The 20790-nt window shown below is 41.1% G+C and overlaps 1 protein-coding gene across 1 annotated transcript in view; it reads right to left on the reverse strand.

Annotated features, from left to right (window-relative positions):
- Nucleotides 1-20790, reverse strand: part of LOC105279887 (neuroligin-4, Y-linked) — a 204133-nt gene that overhangs the window by 143515 nt on the left and 39828 nt on the right. Inside the window, exons 2-4 of the mRNA XM_011339990.3 lie at nucleotides 14579-14911; nucleotides 11918-12320; nucleotides 10580-10755 (exon numbers count right to left, since the gene is read on the reverse strand). Of these exons, the coding sequence (XP_011338292.1) occupies nucleotides 10580-10755; nucleotides 11918-12165 (424 nt within the window). The 5' untranslated portion in view covers nucleotides 12166-12320; nucleotides 14579-14911. The remainder of the gene's footprint in view (nucleotides 1-10579; nucleotides 10756-11917; nucleotides 12321-14578; nucleotides 14912-20790) is intronic.

The following is a 20790-nucleotide window of genomic DNA, read 5'->3' on the forward strand; positions in this document are numbered from 1 at the left end:
GTGATCAGGTCCAACGAATGTAAAAGCTCTCACCTAGTTCACCATTGCTCCTTCAGAATGAAGGTCTAAGTTTTCCCGCTTGCCCCTCGTCCGACTGCTTCGCCCCTCGACGTCCCGCCTTTTTACGTTCCTCCTTCCCTGGACCCAAGGGATGGCTAGCGGGTTGATGTTGGCAACTGTTTTGAGCACTTAAACCGAATCGGTGGGAAAGTTTTGGCACACGTTGCGGATCTCCTCGAGCGCCCGTATTTGCGGTAGCCAGCCGGGCGTAGATCATACGAATCGGCGCACTTGTGTAAATACTCGTCATCAATTGTCCTCGTCGAGAAAGAAGAGGAGGGTGGGAAGGGGGTGGACAGGTTCTTCCCGCACCCGCGTGCAGATTCGTGTAGAGCAGCGCGCGAAAAATCATGAGACACGTCGGCCAGGGACAATACTTATGCCACTCGCGAGAAGGTGTGGCGCCACGCCATATTTCAGAGTCAAACGCAGAACCGGCGCGTACAAGGGGCTACGCGATCCTTAAGAGAACCCGCGTACAAGGGATGACCAGCCTTAATTTCGTGAAAAGCGGAACTTTGGTAAATAATAGTTGAATGTATGTAATAATAATAATGAATGTATGTAATAGTTGAATGTATAAAAAACTAAATTTTTTTGAATACTCAATTTAACGCTGTTTTCTCTTCTCCCCGTTTTTCTTTCATTTCGCTTATCATTTCCTTCCTTCGTCCATGCTTCGTGTTTTGCCCGAAAATATTCCAGCCGAAGGGGCGAGGCACTGTGTTTTCTTACTGTCATAAAAATAACGTTTCGTCAACCGTCGAGAACGTGGTTGGTTTGAAAATGTTTTAATTCGGTCGGGAAGATGAGAAATATCCCGGAAAATGCAGTGGATTAGGGAATCCACGGGTTCAGAGATTCAAACGCTTAATCGTAATCGCGCGGTAGTTTTATACGCGAATTATTCGATGAAGCGATTTATCGGGAAAACGGGGAAACGACCCGCGGGGATTCGCGATTGTGTCGAAGACGAGGACGATCGATCACTCTGGCACCGACGCCGACTGTGGTTTGCTCGTCGATCAATCAAACGGAAGCGCTTGAGACGACGATATAATGCTTTCGCGGAATTACGGTATCTACCGCGCCACGTGAATAGGCTTCCTAGTTTTTTCGTGAAATCTATGCATTTTTTAAAAGTCCATTAATCTTCGAGAGCTAAAGTGCAGTTTACCGACGATTGTTGCAGTTCTTCAACGGACATGAGTCTTTTATCTTGCTCCCACTATAGGATTTGTATAAATTACTTTTACATTACATCATTACTTAATGTGTTATTTTTTTATATTCACATTAAAAAGAGTCCAATTTAAAATAAATTAAAATCGTTAATCGAGTCGACAATTAAATTTAGGAAACATCAAAAAGATATCTTTTATTTTATTTTAGAACACTGCGAAATTATGTGAGCGCAACCTTTTAAGGATTTCAACGGTTGAAAATAGCCGAGTTTTTGATAGAAGGTTAAATCCGAAAGCAGAGACCAGCATCGCACTTTCCGCCGGATGTGTGCGGGAGCTAATGCGAGGGAGTTGGCATGACGTGCTTTTCACTAGCACGTACGTGCTTAGAGTTTCGCGAGAATGCTTTGCAGAGGGCGAAAGAGAAAGTCGTAGGAATTATTTGACAATTCGCAACGTCCACCGTAAAAAGAGAGAAAAATGGCTGGCCACTCGGGGAGAGAAAATGTCACGAAGCTTCTTATACGGCGGACTATGGCAAACTCGTCATAAGGATATCGTCAATTCTACGCAAGGACGTGTTTTTGTAAAAGCGTAGCCACCGGCAACGCCATTCAAATCCATTTCTTCTGGCAAAAAGGATTTCGCTAGAGAGGGATTTTAAGTCAAGGACAAAAGTGACACAACCCGTTCAAAAGCGTCGAGCGAAATACTTTTTTGACGTGAGGTTCCGCGAACGATGCTTAAAACAGCTCGGAAATGTTTTACGGTTGTTACTTAATAATTAATGTGATCAAAGTAATTTTGTTTATTTTTAATCGTTTAAGTTTTGAAAAACTTGGTAATTACATAAAAAGTTAATTAAGTTAGTGCAACAATATAATTTGTTCTCATTGTCTTTGATTTGATTTTATTCATGTATATGTATCTAGTTTGTGTCGATTAAACGGCAATAGTGTTAGTCAGACTCTTTTATATTCGGTAACACATGTGCAGTAATCGACGCTTTAATCAGAATTTTAATATTCGGTGTAATTAATAACTGTGTGAGTAATTAATAATTATACGGGAAGAGCAACAGTTTGTCCGAAAATTAAACGCTTGCTTCAATAGACTTTATTAATAAACGACAATGGAAAATTCTCGCGTTATAATTAATATGATGATATTGTTAGTGAATGTGACGTGCAGCAGAATTTTATAATACACGTTCAATTTGTGCAGTTAGTTGGTGACAAAGCAGAGAGTTATATAAAAATTTACTTGTTTATTTACAGAAATTTACAGAATTACAAAACAATTGTAGATTGAACCGTTGTGTTTTTATATATTTAATAAATAAAATTGTTATTGAGTTAGATTGTTTCAAAACCATAAAGCTAAAAGTAAAGAGACAATAAAATAATAAATAAATTCATCAATAAAAAATTAAACCTACTCTCTATTGTTGAATTATATTATCCTTTTTTCTACGATCACTTTTAGAATGCAATCTGTTTCCACCTGCTTTCCCCGTATTATAAGATACTCTAACGTTAATGTAGGCTGACAGGATGGAGGGCGAGAACATGATGGAATTTTTCATAATAGCTTTTGCAAGAAAGAAATTGCGGAGTTATCGGTTAAGCGAGTTAGGTTTAAGAAGCTTCGTAATTTCGCCGGTCGAAAGAAATTTAATTATCGGCGGAAACAATAACCATGCGGCTTTGGTCCCACGACGGAGATGGGAAGGGGACTCCTTGATCTACCGCTATTTTTCTTGAAGCAAAAAATCAAGATTGCGCAGGAGGAGTTCCCCTCGCGGTGAGGAGAATGAAAGACTCTAATTTTCGTACCGTGCTGTCCGTCCGACGAAATTTAATTATTCTTAATTAATCCATGGGGTCCATGCATTACTCGGGACAACTCCCGATAAGGACGGGAGGACCGAAGGACCCTTTGAGAAGACGACAACGACGACCGACGTCGTGAATGCCGGGCGACCATGCGACGTCTCGCGTGAATTATGTCGCTATTACGAGGAAAATGATTGCACCTGCGTTCCTTCCAGCTTCAAGCGGAATTATTAAGAAGGATTCATTAAGAAAACGACATGTCGGACAAGAAGCCGATCCATCCCAAATTTGCAAGTAATCGCTAGTTATAATGTGCCATTAATTTCGTGAAATTTAAGAACATGCGTATACAGAGATCCTGAAAGATAATAAACGAAAAGATCTAGGTTTATTCAATATGATTTGACTCAATTAATTCATGTCATATGTTGTAAGAATTTCATAAAACTTAATTCATCTCGTAACTTATAAGAATTTGGCTACAGAGAGAATTATATAAAATGTTGTTTAATAATATTTCTGATAACAATTTGTTTTTGAATAATTCTTCTTTATTTAAATATCAAATCAAAGGTTATCAATTTTTCAATCAACAAAACATAATAAGAAAAGAGTCTAGGATCGCGAGTGGTCAATGCAAAAAAACAAAATACCAATTATATTTCAAATTTTAATAGTGAATCTAACAATAAATCTTATTTTTTATTGCTTTTTAATAATCTGTAATGTATTTCCTCCAAGAATCTCTTGAAATGATCAGAGAATTGAAATCACTCTTTCGCATTGGCGTTTGTTATTTGTTAATTATTTCTAAAACGAGCTTGTGCTTATACCTATATTGACGTCCAGTTTTGATCGGATCATGCGCATGACGGCAGATACGGTGGAAATTGAAATCCGGAAGTACAGAAGGGTTAGAGGGTAGGTCGGAAGGGTGGAAGAGACGAATTAGTGTTCTGCTCGAGAGGTCGCGAGCGATAGCAGAGAATTATTGCTTAGCAACGAAGGACAGAATCGATGTTGCCAGTAGTGACAAGTCCGATTACCTCACCACGGCTGCGCCGGAAATATGTTTGCGCGCTTCTCTCGTCGATCGCAATCTCCGTTAATTGAACCATTGTGCGGGTGTAGTACTTGTGACTTACAATATACCGACTGTACCAAAAATACCACGGTTTGAAGATCTCAACTTGAGAGATCTTAAACTCCATCGCCGATTCACCATGCATACGCCCTGAAAATTGTTGGAGGAAAATACGTTCGGGGTGGAAAAATGTTAACTGGAAAGCGCTTAAAATCGGTGAAACTGGTTCCTTCAATTTGCCTACTTCGATAATTGAGTTTCTTTCTCTTTAATACCCGCGCGAAGCCGCGGATTTAGGCCGCAATTTTTTCAATATCGGGAAATCTCTCCGTGCGAATCTACCCCGCTGGGATGAAACAGAATTAACGCATTTTGATGCTTCATGACGGAAATGATGAGAATGACGAACCAGGAGAATACGTAACGAGCTGATCCGCACCGTCGGCAACGCCGGGCTGGCTATACGTGCGCTATTGGTAACTCCATAGATAATTAATTACTTTAGCAGGACGAGGATGTGATCCTTTGCGCATGAAAGGATGCCATTACGCCCATTAGCTACCGCTAATTTGCGCAAAATCATTCGGAAACTCCCCTTGCTCGTACGACGATACACGACAACTCGAATGTCTGCTAACAGTACTGAGTTTCCGAGAGAAATGTAGTTGTCTTTGCGCTTGGGTGTCGAGGGAGAATTCACCTTTCTAACCGGGAATAGTTCTCCTTAATTAAAGTAGTTCCACTGCGTTCAATTAAAATAGTTCTACTTCAATGCGTCACTTGCGGGTGTATCGTTGGTTTTGGCCTTTATCTCTGAATACCACAATACATCCTCGCGTCTATGTATATTCCGTGAAGGTACGGATACACCTCTCCTGGGTGCCTCCGATTTCAATGCTGCGGCCCTTCTCAATATTCCCCGAATCGGCAAATCTCACGGCGCAAATTATTTTCTAATTGAGAAAAATCAATAATAAATCAGAGAAAGGTGAAAGCGAGCGAAAGTAACTCAGTAAGTCATTTAAGTAACAGAAAAGCTTTGTTAATGATATATATTGAATATTCTAATTAATCTTATTTTAGTTTGCCGCACAAAAGCTACGTATAATTGATTTTACAAATATAATTACTTCCTTTGTTCTCAAGAATTACCAATAAAATCTTGCAAAGCATTTTATTTGTAGTAGAGTTTTAATTGTAGCAGAGTTTCAAATAAATCAGAATTATGCAAAAGAGAGGATTTGCCTGGGTCTTTCTAAGATTCTGGCGAAATTGGCGTTAGCTAGATTAATAAACCGCTAAGGAAACATGCCACGCAGTTTGGGAGATGGAAGACAGTAATAAATCCGACGAAGTTAACAGGTCTGTCAAATCTCAATTAGCCGCGGTGTATTTTGGCTATATCGACCGAAATAACACAACAGCACGGTCCATCTGGCAAGCCCTAATTACCATTTATATTCCGCGTTTGCGCAGCCCACGGACGATGTAAAATTACAACGGCCCGGGGAATCTCGGCTTTCATTAAAAGATAATTAAATCAGCAGCGAATCGATCCCCTGCTTTATTCTGCCATCTCCTGTTCGCGGAACTTCCTGAATTATGTAGCGAAGCGAGACGAGAACGTCGACTTTAAAATTGTATCATGAAACAGTCCACAGGAATGATCCTAGACATTCTTTTTTATTACATTGCCTTTTCGAGATGAGCAGTTGGCAAAGGAAACCTTTCAAGCCGCTTTAGGTGTATTTTAATCTCTCTAAATGAAAAATTAAATACAGCGGTCCTATATTAGCAGAAAATCTCGTTTACCTTCATTTAAATTTTAATTTGCGGGACACTTGGTTCACATGAAAAATAACCGCCGTTGTTTAAACCTGGGTAAAACGCCATTGTCAAAATAAATTCCAGCTATTTCTGGAGAATCCTGGATATAAATAACAGTATCAGCTTTTTTAAAAACTTTCTCCCATGCATGTGATTAATTCTTACTAATTATTATTTATTAATATTAATTATTGCTTCTCTAGAAATGTATTTTTATCTTGTTATTTTTATTCTTGTACTCCTTGTATCCTTATAATTACTGGGTCCTTCAATCTGTTTGGATTTCCCCACTTGTCAGTGCGTGCTTGTCAGTCTCGATAACGACACTCGTGCATAATAAATGACAATCTCGTGCGGGGACGGTGACCTTCGTTATACGACGTAATTAATAAAACGACTAAACGGAGCAGCACTCCGGTGCCATTAATCACAGCGACGAGAGCTATTAGTAATGCCTTTTCGGGGCGGAAGTTGAGCGAATGCGCACTCTGCACTTGCAACGTTCTCTTTCACTAAAAAGGGGAAGGATGTGCAAGGATCGCGCGATTTCTCTCAGCTCGCCGCATTAAATTTCCTGTCGCTCCGTCGCCCGCGCCAACGCGCGTATAACGTCCGAAAAGTCACTTCCGCAAAAGCGCCGTGAAGCATCCGGAAATGATTCTCGGCATGCAGGTCGCCGTATCACGAGCCCGTTAATTATTCATCCGCACCAAATTATCCGCGGATCCAATCGCTTTGTGAATCTCTCGCAATTATCGATGGGCAACAGGCTGCGCGTGATTTATGTCACTGTGGATTTTATTATATTATATCGACGCTTCCGGAAACCGCGATTCCAGCAGAGGGATCTCGGTGGCGAACCCTCGAGAAAGAGGGTGAGACACTTTATCTTCCGCACGAAACGAACAAATCATTTCGCGTGCCATGCCCTCCACGCCTATAAGAGAAACGAGCGGACACTCTTTCTGCCTCTATCTCCCGCTGGATGGAGAGGGTGTGGGGAGAGGAGGGACGATCCGTGAAGAACGGAGGATCCTTATTCCAAAGTATTCCGCGAGTTGGAACAAATTCCGCGAACTCGGTGGAGATTCGATTATTAGTTCGCGCCTCGAAAACTCGTCCCGCTCTCTTCCTTCTTCTTTCGCTTCTTCCTTCTGGCTGCTCCTCCCTCCTCATCCGCTTCCGCCATACGTTCGATACTGGGCTTTACCTATCGTCGCTGGAATTGTGAGTGCAGGCGGCCGTGTAATTGCGAGTCTTCCAAGGTAAACGGAAACTTCTCCCGAAGTCAGCGGCGCGAAGGGGTGAAAGGGCCGAAGGAGAGTGCCGACGACGTGCATTAGCCGGATCCGAACTTTCGATAGAAATTTCCATTACGTAAGAATCCGGGAGACAATACCGCGTCGCGAAGGAAACGTATCCCCTTCAGAATTGAAACGGCGATCGTGAGGATGCAGTTCGAGACTCCGTGCTATTATCTCGCAAACTGTTATCGAGCAGCCAGTTGGTTTGCTGGACGTTAAGTTAATTGTTGATTACGGCAATTATCAAGAAACTGAAGTTAAAATGAAGAACAAGAATGAAAAATGGAAATGGAGAATGGAGTCCCTTACTTGTTTCACAATTGGGAAATATATACGAAGAAGAATTTTAAAGGATTTGTTTTGAATAAACAGGATTTAGAATTGGACGATCATGAAAATTCATGGGAAAAATAACATAATTCAACTTTTCACTAATAAATTACAATTAAATTAACGACTTAGAACAATGTAAATTTTTGCATAATTTTTGAATTCTAAATAAAGTGAAAACTTTAAACCGCGCTTAGTATACGAATATTATAACTTTCTATTAATAAAAATTGTATAACAGCTTGAAGACTTTTCTTTTAAATCTTTTTTAGCCGAGGCAATTGTAAACCTTGATAAATCATTACCTTTGGTTTTCTATCTTGAATCTTGGAGTCCTCGAGACACTGTACTTTAATTTAGATGTACTCCCAGCGAGCGAGCTGAGATCTAGACCAACTTATTTCGGAGACAGAGAAATTCTGGCACAAAATCTCCTCAATCTTAAACGACACAAAGACTGAAGGATTTACGGATCCATTAGAGCTCACGCTGTAATCTCGCGAAACTTTTACGCAGTTCGCCATGGCGCGGAGATTACAGCGAGCAATTTCGTACCACGTGTCAGTGGCGTGCGTCCGAGAAATGAAAAATATTTGATAAATCTAGCCGTGTCACTCTTTTCAGTTCAGACTTTTCAGTCGCGAAGACACGTCGAACATTGTGGCAGGCACACGCAATATATTTCTTTATTGTTGTACCTCTTCATCTTCAACCCTTTTTATTGTTGTCACTGCTTTTCCACCCCTTGTATCTCTCGCCGAACTTTCTCTTTCTGTCTCTTCCCTTTGGCTGCGAGGAAACCCCTTTTACATCTCCACATATGTCGGCGTCAGAGTGAATGGTGTTTCAATAATCGTATATCATTGAATTTTCTCGACAAAATAGAAAATTTTGCCTTTTCCCGCGCTAGAGAGCCATTCCAGGCTTCTCGACGTCTCGAAGCCGGAAATTGAACAGCAAATATGACCAGTCCACGTTTTCTTTATTCTCAAGAATCTATATGTCAACAATCCTGCGTGTATCTGTGACGAAAGATACATCATCAAAGGGAATATGAATACAAAAGACTAATATAAATATTCTAGAATGAAGAATTTGATTCAATAATTATAATGCAAATTATAAGACACGAGTTTTAAGCGCGCATTTTCATTACAAAAACAATGTTTTAATCATGTATCATCCTGATGGTAATTATATTCCTCATGCTGCCCCGAATTCGCGAGCTATCTAGGATATTCTGCATGTCTTCCCCACCAAACATTGGTTCAAGCTCGATAACTCGCACAATCCCGGAGAAGTTCAGTTTTAGACAGTCCGCGCGAGAGACGTCGCTACATATATATACTTACATATATATGTGTGTGTAAGGACTGCGTGGAGGTCAATGACACCTATTCCGGCCAGCGTAATTTACGGGATCGACCAACTCGGCGGAAAGTTCCCTCAAACTTAGATTAGTGATTCAATTTGGACCGCTACTGAATCATCTTAAAAATCGCTTTTTAATCGGGACACCATATAACGAACAAAACGTCCGGCATAGCCGGTGAGCGGCTTTTCCTGCCTCCGGCTTTTCCCGCCTTTCCCACCCTTCCGTTCGCTCCTGCGCCGTCCTCCTCATAGATTTCCGCGCTATTCATTCAACGCTGCTAGCTCGACGAGCGGTAAGGATCGCTTCATCTGCTAATGCTCAGCTAGAATTCCGTTTTTCCAAGAGAGCCGACGGATATATTGGTCTCATTATATTCTCGCGAAAGAATAATATATTCGCCGCAAAATCTACTTTTCAGAATAATATTTGTCGAAGAGATATGATAATACCGCTGAATTTCCCGACAACAGCACAAAAAACAAATTCGAAAATTCTTGATGTAAAAACCGGCACATGTTATTTTCAGGAAAAACAGACAGATTAAAGAATATTCATTAAGTGATATTGCCAACTAATATTTAATCAACCTAGTCAGTTAGGTAACTTTTAGGTAGCAAAATGATTACAGTATTTTATCAGTATTACAGTATTTTTTACAGTATTTACGTAATAATTTAAATATTATTTATGAAGACATGAAAAGAATAATTAATTTTATTATAATTTCAAGCAACTCACGATCTGATATATTATCTGTAAATTTCAGTCGTTAAATATCATTTATATTTAAGCAAACGATAGAATATTACAATCTGGAAGTTTGCGAATCTTGTAACTCAAATGTTTTGTATTAGGAGTGGATTAAATATTTTCAAGAATTTTATTATTCAAGTATTCTTCGAGCATTTGAAAGTTCCACAGAGAAGTCTCGGAATATACGTTACAAGAGTGCATATAATTCTGAATCGCGTTACAAAGTTCCTCCCTCGAGATATATACACATATATAGCGTCGAAGGCATATCCCTTGCTGTGACTTCCGAAAGGGGAACGTATGTTCAACGTGGAAGTAAAGAAGTTTCGATACTTCGTCTTATCGATCTTATCCGCGCTTCCTCCCAGCACAGATTGTCTCGACGTAACGAAGAAAAGAATATCTGACATTTTTAGCTCAATACATATCTAATCTGAAACGGCTATTGTACTTATTGTTAATACAAAAAACAATCTGGAAAAAGTAATCGTGGAAAAATTTATTTTATTGACTGAAAAAGTTTTTAGAAACAAAACCGAACAGTTTGCCGATTAAATTTACAGCTGTAGAAATTTTTGTTCTCATCGCTCAACAATTCTACATGTTGTCTTTTTTCTAGTCATTATGTCAAACTATCAAAACTATTAAGAATTTGGTGTCGCAGTTAAAGGTTGCAATCGTAGTTCTTGGTGAAAGGCCCGATATCTCAAGGGGGTTCTTACAGAATCGCCCGGGAGGGCATTGGAGAAAGGATGACAACGATGGCCGTGTTGCTCGCAATGTTGCTCATGCGGTTGTATTGCCGGTAGGTTTGCAAATTCACTCACCCATCGCAGGTGCGTAGATGTTCAGGTAGAGGCAGTCCTCGCTCTGGTTACGCAGATGAGGCAGCAGTCTCTTCAGGTACTCTAGCCTTCCCTTAGGCATCCGCTCGAGCGCTTCCTGCTCGTTTGCGATGTCCGGCAGCTTTTGGGGACAGACTGGACCCACCGAGTCCGATAATCTGCAGAGGAAATCGGAAATCGTTCGTGCGTTACAACGAACCGAACGGTCAAAGTTTCGCTTGGAATACGCGCCGCCATGTTCAATGAGGACGGACACCCTCGACGGAGGTGAACTTCCGGGGGCGTGCACGCGCGCCTTAATCACGAACTCATTCGAAAATGCGCATAATGCTCTGAAAAACGAGGTTTCCCTTCATTCTGAGTGATCATAATTTCACCTTGTTGGATCCCGTCCAAAGCAAACTGTCAAATGGATTCGCCCCCCCCTGTGCGTAGTAGTTTCCGTGGATAGGAAACGTCGGAGATTCTTCGACAGCTGCGCATTCGTACGTGGATTTAACGGCGATATATAACATCGGCACGCCAAAGATTTGCCAAGGAATATCTTGGCATAATCTCAGAATGCCGTGTACCCTGCGATACTCCCGGACACTTCGAGACTACGAAGACTGCGCGGCATCCGAGGTATCTCTCGAGAGGATCGCGCTTGTTATAAAATTGGAAAGTAGTTGCTTTCAAACTGAGAAGGGGAGGTCATAAAGGCGATCGAGAGAGCCCGCGTACGAAAATAAAAATTGATTAGCCTCGACGTAACTCCCTGCATAACTCGCCGTAAACTCGCGAAGAACATCGAAATGTGCATCGAAACGCTAACAAGTAAGAGAGAGACAGAGAAAGAGAGAGAGAGAGAAAGCGATACTCTATTTATATAGAATATAAATGAACAAGTAAATAGCGAACGAAAAATTAATTGTGTCACAGCGTTTGTTCATTCTAATGGAATCGCGATAAATAATTAACGCTTTGCGTTAATCATGCGAGTTACGTCTAAGCGCCAGACATTTTATATGTCTGCAACATGCGTTTTAATTCGAACTTTTATAATTTTTATGTTGACGTCGCCGACATGACGCTGCTTATCGTGTTTATGCTAAGCGCTCACTGCAGTGTTACGCAAAACGATAGATTTATCCGTTCAGTTGTGTATCTCGAAACGGATAAATCTATCCTAATCGACATTCATTTTCACAACTTTATATTGCGCATCAACTTCCGCGCATGATACTGGTTTCCCAGAATTCATACCATTCCCTTGTCGACTTTAATCAACACAAGTCCACGTAAATGCTGCTAAATGGAAAGCACAAGAACGAGTTTTACCTGACACCCTCCCAAGGACTCGGCGCCCTCGTTGGCGAAAAGCGATTGCTGCCAACCGGTGGTGTCGCATATGGTATCCCAAGGTACACGTCGATCGACTTGAGGAACTTGGGGTACTCAAAGGACCTCGTGATGCCCTGCACTTCGCCGTAGCGCGTCTGGACGATCCGAGGGTTGAGTTTGCTCTTGATGGAAAGCGAGAGGGCGGGCGGTGCGATCAGGCAGACGAGGATCAGGAAGAGTTCCATCTTGCCACCCCTCGCCTCGCGCTACCGCAGCTGCCCGATCACGCCCGGCACGATCTATGGATCACCTCCGCGACCCTCGGCGATCGTCTCTCATTTACGCCCGTGCGATCAATTGCAACGCCGTCGATCTGCTCCCGCCGACCCGCTGGGCTTCTCTGGAAACATCACGTGAATCATAACGCTGGCTGGATTATTGATTACAGATTATGCATCCTCGGGTTTTAATTTGGTGTCGTTTTTGTTTTAATTGGTCTCTTAATTAGTAGTTTTAATGGACTTTGTAGTTGCTTTGGAATTTCATTTGAATATACAAATTTTGAATATAAAAATTTCATGTTGAATATAAAAAGAGATCTACAAATAAAGGATATAATTAATTTGATAATTTGTTTTTTCTTTATAACATTTTCAACATTAATTTTCAATATTAAGCCATTCGATCAGGCAAATTTCTATTACATTAAATGCGACAGTAACAGTCAATTCAATTATCGCTGTTGCAAAATAACTAATAATAACTAGCAATAACAAAGGAAGGATTACGGGCGCAGTAATGTAAGAAGGCAAAGTACACTCTTTCCGCGATGACAATTGTTAATTAATATCGATTCTGGATTATAGCAATGTTGTTACCAACGGGATCACAACAAATGGATTCGCACTTTATTTCACTTGCGCGCGCGATTGCGTCAATTAATTTCGTGTTTTTGTTAGTTTTAATTTTCAGAGTCGCCGCTCGGGTGTATTTATTTTAACGTACCGTTCAATTAACTATATCAATATTTAATTAATACGCGCTGCGGTTTCAGCAACTGTATCGGGAAACGAAAATGATATTCAGATGAAAAAAGAAATGAATAATTGAATATATTGTACATCTGAATGGAACAATCGATCGATATCCTACTTTAGTTTCTTATGGAATGCACGTCCATAACGCAACATCTCTTATCGGTCCGCCAATTATTAGCGAATTCTAATCCTCTGCTCGAGAGAGAGATAGAGAGAGGAGGCAGAGTGACGGGGGTGAGTTTCATTGGCGACTACTTGATGGAAGATAAAGTAAAATAGCCGAAGGGAAATAACGACGAGAGGTGAATGCGATGGATAAGCGCGAGAAGGGGAAAGTTACAGAGTTCGATAAGCGCGTGGAAGTACTCTTCACAGAAGTCGTACGCGTTTGCCGTATCTCAGCGGAATCGAATATCTCCAAGTGAACTAATCAACCTCGCCGCTGCGAAATCTGCACTTAATCTATCGCTGCATCCACCGACAAGCGTGTGTTCGCGCTTCCGTTTGGCGCGCGACGCATTTAACGTTTCCAATCGCGTAATACGCGATAATGAATTACGCGCGTCGCGATTTCTTTCCCCGCTTCTGCCACTTATTCAGCCGCTGCGTGGTAGTTTAGTGATTCGGAAATCAACGATGAAACAGTGGAATTAAACCAAGATTAATTTCGAGAGACTAAAATCTTACCGAATCCCTTCACGCCATATTTAATATACTTTTTGTCGAAAAAACGATAAAGCGGAACGGAAAGCTTTTAAAATGCCGAGCTCGAGAAACGCGTACTGGATGGCAAATCGTTTCGGCATCAGTCGATGGATCGGGGAATGCGGATATAGAAACCATCGAATAATTCCGCATTCCGTCGGTAAAATTCTCAGCATTGCCGTAAAACCGCGTCGCGCCGTACATAAATGGCGTAAATCAAAAAATTAATCACGTCCCGACGCGATTATCGGCGCTTGAATTCGCATTGCGGGATAAGATTACGGGGACCCCGAAGTTTCCACGGGCGGATAGAGAAAGGACGTAGGGAAACGTAGGTCGCGTCGAACGGGATAACGGGGCTGAAGAGGGATGCAGAAAGGGGTAGGGGATAAGTGAGTGCACTCGTACGTGGAGCCATTATGGAAATCAGTACTTATCGGCCCGGAGAGGAGAAGGAAATTCAACGCCGTGTAACGGCGCCACGTTCTCCACGTGATCCACGTGGCGGGAAAAAGGAGATAAGCTGTTTCGGCCCCGTCACTCGCCCCGATAATTTCTCTCCCTTATCAATGATACGGTCTTCTCGCCGCGAATCTATCTCGCCGCTTCACCGAGAGCGAGAAGGATCCTCTTCTTCCTCCGCAGGGATGAGAGGAGACGGATCAAAAATGATATCGGACGGAGTTCGCACCCGCGAATGAGTTATTCATCCTGATCTACAATTCCGAGAGCCATTTTAAGCGAAAACACCATGACATTTGACTAAAGACTCTCTCGATTCGGTGTCGCGTCTCTCAATCGCTCGTCGCAAAGAGATTTACAACCTTGATTAACAATTGAGTGAGCGAGCGATTGGCCGGTTCGTTGCAGCGGATTTACAATTGCTTTAACGTTATTCGTAATGATTCAAGCTTACCATTCGTGCAGATCGTGGACCTCGATTGACCCTTTCGTTTTCGCGGAACTTCTAGAATTATCGAACAGTACAGGCTCAACCCAAAATGCCTCGCAGCATCTTGTCGTGATCTTGTTTCGCGTTTGGTGCTCGTTTATTACGAACGATCGATCGCTAATCGTTTCCTCAAATTAATCGTCGGGATAAGCAGCCGTTACTGTCACGATCTTTATTAAGTCGCTCGAGCATGCCCACTCGTAAATAATGATTTGCGAAACTCCTACATTCTTCGTTCTACTACGATCGCTTTGTACAATCATCTGCGAATATTTCCTAGACGTTGCTGCCAGCGTTCTGAAACACAAAAGAAATAAGTGTAATTAATTTCTATGAATTCTATTGTAATACATTGTATGTAACGAGTAATTGCAGTTTTGCAAAGAATTCTTCATATTTTTCTGACAATGAGTCTTTATTGAAATTTTTTAAAGAGACATTTGATTCGTGCATCTATTCATCTTCTTGTTTAATTTTATAGGAATATTACTTTTATGATATTCTAAAGAACTATAATTTCTAAACAATTATAACATGTCAGAATTAAATATGTATATATATTAGTCTATTCCAAATTTACAAAGTGTTATATTAACATAGGATTATGCTAATCACAGGTGTGGCAACTGGTCAAATTGTTAAATCTGACCATGAATAAATCATCATATTATGTGAGAGTATTGTTTAGAATTGAATGACTCGCATTAACGATCTTTATTAATAATTAGCCAATTAATTTTCGAAGAGAACCAAAGAGGGTAATCAAAACATAATTAATTTCACGCACAATAAGATATTGATTATCCGGATGAGCTAGAAAAATAATAAGTAATGTATAATTACACTTCATGAACTCATCACGAACAAAATATTTAACAAAGAAATACGTTATATGAAAATAATAATTAAGTACCATAAATAATAGAAATATAATTAATTATAATTTATTATATCAGCTCTTGTTTAAAATATCAATCTAGATAATACCGTTCGTTATCATATAAATATAATTTTCCAATGTTTCCTATAATCCGTCTTCATATCAAATAAATAACTGGAAACAGTTGAACAAATATCTGCAAAAAGTACAGATGAAATGCAATTAATTCTGCAAAAATAAATCAAGCAATTACCGAAAGCAATGTGAATTGTTATTTCACTTTTGTTTTTATTATACCGATACAGACTTGCTTTCTCTTTTAAGCTCTATGTTCTTCGAGCCAGCTGTATTCTACTTTGTTTAATTTACTTTATTTGCAAGTAAAACCTCAATTTATATATTTCTCTCAGTCAACCTAATTAATTCATTGAATCTCACAGCAACTTTACATTATCAGTTCTCATTATTTATTCGTTCAAACTTCTTTTTCTTCTTACCCCTCCATCTTTCTCAGTACCTTTATAATTTATCCTTATGCTCTCTCTTGTTCTTTTTCTCTTTTTTTTTCTTTCTTCTTCTATGTACATTGTAATGTACTGGGATTAAATGAGTTAATGCCAACATTTAATTAGACGAGGAAAAGAAAGAAAAGGGAATGAGAAAACCTGAGAAAACTGCACAAATTTTTTAAGCAAATTGAAATTAATACGGCGGAAATCTGAATGAAACAATTAAATAGAAATAAATACAATCTGTATGAAAAGAATAAATCCGTTTTTTCTGATCAAGGGAGAAAAATGTAATTATAAACGTTTATTTATTAATTTTCATGAAAGAGCCAACATAATTATTGTCGTAAAATTTTTCATTACGCATTATTTATATATAATATTCGATAAATGTTAAAATAAGAGGCGATCTCACTGATTTGACTATACATGTTATGATCATTAAAATCGGTGAAATCGCCTCTAATCATAACATTTACCTTACCACATAACATTTAATATCTAACATTTTAACATTTAATTTACACATCGTATGGCACTGAATACTGAAAAAAATGTAATTCTTCCAAATGTACTTATGTACTTGAGTCTCACGTGTCAATAAACCTGCACGGGTTAAACCATTCCGGAATACACGTCCGATCTTGAGTAACGTTAATTTACTTATCTCAAAGGGCGAGTGCTACGCGACGCCCAAGACTAATCGTACCCCATCTCCGACTCTCAGTGCTTAAACCTTTAATCTTATCGCGCTGCTATCTTGTATGACGCGGATGTAGCGCAAATTCACCATGGCGCCCAGATTCTCGGCCGGAAGTGGAGTCGCTCGGCGAAAGAAAGACACGGCTGGGATTCGATTACGCCGAAGGGCCATTCTTGAAAGGGTCGACGTGGCGATGGCTGTTGCAGTGATAGCGAGATGCCGGCCATTGCCCGTGCGGACGACGCTGAGAACAATTATTACTACTCGGCGAACTGAAACAGTCTCCGACCGGCAGATACGACTTGGCAACTTCTGGGGCGCACATGAATGCAAGTCCCGGCATAAGTCGAGCTTCTGGACCGTGGCACGGTCGAGTCCGGCGGACTCGTTTACCATCCCGGCTAACTGTATTCAAAGGACGAGCAACGGATAACTGGTTACGCCATGCAACGTCGCGGTTAACGACACGTTTGCCGGTTAATTCACGCGAGAACGCAACTGCCTCTCATGGACGTGCATGTGAATACACCAAGTACCCCAGTACACTGAATTTCAGGACTTAATCTCGTTGTCCGCGCGAAAATAGCGCGAACCATATTAATTTAATAACTCGGTAACCGCGTTTCGAAACGGCCCGCATGCGGCGACGACGCTGCATTTTAATTTCAGTAAGGATACGGGGATTTAAAGATAAAACTGCTCAGGGGGATTTCGAAGTGGAGACCTTCGTTCTTATAAAGTGAATCAGTGAATACAAGAAATTTTTTAAAATTAATTTTGTAGGAGGGTTTCTTTTTTTGGAAGGACGAAATTAGATTGGTGGGATCAAGTCTTTTTCTCTCTCTTTTTCTTCTTTTATTTTTAAAGAGATGAATGTACCTCTATAATATGCATCCACAAAAGAGAAACTTGAAATTTTAAAAGAGAATTAATTTTAAAATTATTAATTTATTTTAATTTTAAAAGAGAAACTTAAAATTTATTCTATTAAATAAAATAATCATTACTCATTGATATATAAAAAATAATGAAATATTATATTTCTTGATAATAACGTTCTGTCCCTCATTGATTTAATTATTTTTATACTTATTTATTCATTTAAATTATATCAATAAAAATGTCACTGGCTGAATTGTGATAACTGAGTTGATACTAGTCACTTAATTTCCGCTGAGTTACAAAAAATCAATGAAAACTTTATTAAAGAAATAAATGGAATTTACTCGTTTCAGTAACAATCTTCTTTCGCTCCAGGCTTTTAGCAATCAAACACGACTGACTTATTGCCGATGAGGTTCACCGATCGCAGTGCAATGCTTATAACTGTATTTCAGTGAAAATACAATGTTGTACCTAAGGGACCCTATTCAAGAGGCTATATCATCCCCCGCTTTTTTCTCTTTCTGTTCCCTTTTAACGCAGTTCTTGCGTTTCGCTTTCGATCACGGTGAGAGACCGTAGTCCAGCCGCAGCCATGGCGGCTGAAACGGCGAGTGCATCGCCGTGCATCGGGAAGAGGATACGCCGCGACAGGATGACAGGCGCAGGAAGACGCAGCAGCGAGTGTGCGAGCATCGGAAAGCTATTCACGACGTGCCGCTTTCTTACGAGATTGACGGGAAGAAAAGAGGACTGTGTATCTCGCGGTGCCACGCACAACGGAAGAACTCCATTTCCACCATATTTCTCGCACAATGCCGCGAAATTGACTAGCCAGAAAGCGGCGTTTCGTGGCCGATGCCGGCGAAGAGGACCCGGGAGACCGCCATTGAGCACCCAGGTCCCGCTTCACCCTTTCCTCCCAACCACCGATCGATCGATCGATCGATCGATCGATCGATTGAGCAGATCGCCGTGTGCTCGCCGGCGAGCGTGTACACACAAATGCATCACCGGCGCGACTGCCTTCCGGCGATTTATCGAAGTTTCGTCACTGGATACTACCTCTCTAAAGATATGCATGAAAGTACGATCTTGGCTGGCATGAAATTTTTTGTCGATAAATATTAAACGAGCATTCGCAGCATGAAGTTATAATGAAAGGTTGACGGACGAGGTACATGTTTATTCGTATCTCGTCTCGAAAATTATTGCAACGTCTGAGAATAAGAAATAAGATACTCTGAGTGAGTATTTATAAATATTTATGACAAAATTAATTCTGTATAATTTCGCGTAACAGAAATAATAATTTATAATAAATTCATATATTGACATTGATTTAAATAATAAACGGATATGATATATTTTTTATTTCTTTTTTATTATCATATTGTGAGGAGACAACTTGGAAATGTAGTTGATCAGGATTAACGAGAATTGATTTTATCAATAAAATTGTCTCTCACGTAGCACCGATAGATGTACGTGTATTTTCGTATCAAGAATAAAGAAGTTTCGAGTATACATATTCACAGATTATGGATAGCAGACTGCATATCTGCATGTAAATCGATAATAGAACCGACGGACATAAATAACGGTTGTTTCGGAAGCTAAAACGGTTTTGCGGCGCATTCAGCAAAATTCTCAGGGCGAGCAGTTTCATTTTCAGAAAGATGCAGACGCGGCACGCTAATTTCCGCATGAAGTATCCACAGAGGAATTCTGGGAGATAGCCAAAGCGTGCGTATAAATAATGCGGGCTAAATGAAAAATTCCCCGGGACGGTGGTGGGGAAGGAAGACGAAATTCCGCTAGTCTCTTCACGAGGCTAAACGAAATCCACGATGGAAGCGTTTTCGAAAGTGCGATGCAGCTGCAGCTGCGTTCGCGGATTCTCTTCATAATCCCCGCGCACCCTTCCGTTTTCCTTCTGACCCGCTTTCCTCGGTAGACTGAGCAAAGACAAATAACCTGTGGGTTGTTTGTTGCTCCGCGGTCGTTTCTCCCGGAAAACGGAAGGAACGTTGGAGAATCATCGGGGGATTGGAGTGACCTCTTGAGATGCAGAATTGGGCAGAGGTCGGTATTATAAAGTCGGTGATCGTTGTGAGAAATAATAATGGACGAGAGATTCAAGTGCGCGAGTGGAATATATATAATATTCGAGCGGGAGGGGACGCTCTCCCAACGAAGTTGTAGAAGTGCTGAGGGTGCAGCGACCGCGACGAGGCTGACTAAAAGTCGAAGTCGAGAGCGAAAGTTTATTCGGAATCTGATTCTGGTGAAAATTTTAAATTCGATTCTCGAGAAGTCAGAGTAAATGGAAAGATCCTTCGAATGTTCTCCGATTTCAGAAGAACTCAAGATTCGATCGGTTGATACTTCGATGAAGCGAACACTTTGATAGCGCGTAATGCGTAACGATTCAAGTATCTCGCTATGTTTAAAGGGCAGAACGGGAGCAGCAGAGGCTGCTTCGAAGATCCGGAGAAGTTGAAACTCGAAAATCCCACTTAACAACTCTCAGACGCGAATTTCCCTTGCGATGCAGCGTCTCTGTACAGCGGCGCCAGAAGGGCGATTTAACGTAAATACCGAAGGATTCGCGTAAGTTCGTTAGTGCGCGGTCCTCTCGCGAAAGTTTGCGCGGAGGGAAGCGTGCGTTCTCCTCTGCACGCGGGTCCCTAAGCGACGATCGAAGACGCCTCTAACCAGCCAATGACGATATGGCCGCAACATTTCCCCGGGAGCCTCTAAGCCGGTTGAATCCAATTCGCGGAACAATAAGGACTAACTTGGCCCCAGCTTTCAGATGCCCCCTCGTGCAACCCCGAACGGGGGTACGGCGGACGATATTATCCTCCCTCAATTTTTCCAGCGATCTGCTCCTTTGCTCCTTTTCGCGCCCTCACGCCCCTCGCACCGAGCACGAGATTACTTTGCTACGACGAACGAGAGGATTCAACCCGCCGCGGGGGGTACGGGTGGCGGAGAGAGTGGCTCACTTGCGATCCTGCAATGACGCTTGATCCCCCGACTTTCCGGTCAATTGTTCGGCTTCTCTCTGTCTCTCTTGTGCGCGCGCGAATGATGGAATCGGCGGTACAAATCGGCGGCTCAAACGCTATGCGATCGAAAACACCGATTCTAATCCGATCTTTCTCTTTTTTTCCGTTTTTGTTTTTTCAAAATCACT

This window comes from Ooceraea biroi, chromosome 7, assembly GCF_003672135.1.
Source record: "Ooceraea biroi isolate clonal line C1 chromosome 7, Obir_v5.4, whole genome shotgun sequence".
Taxonomy (NCBI): domain Eukaryota; kingdom Metazoa; phylum Arthropoda; class Insecta; order Hymenoptera; family Formicidae; genus Ooceraea; species Ooceraea biroi.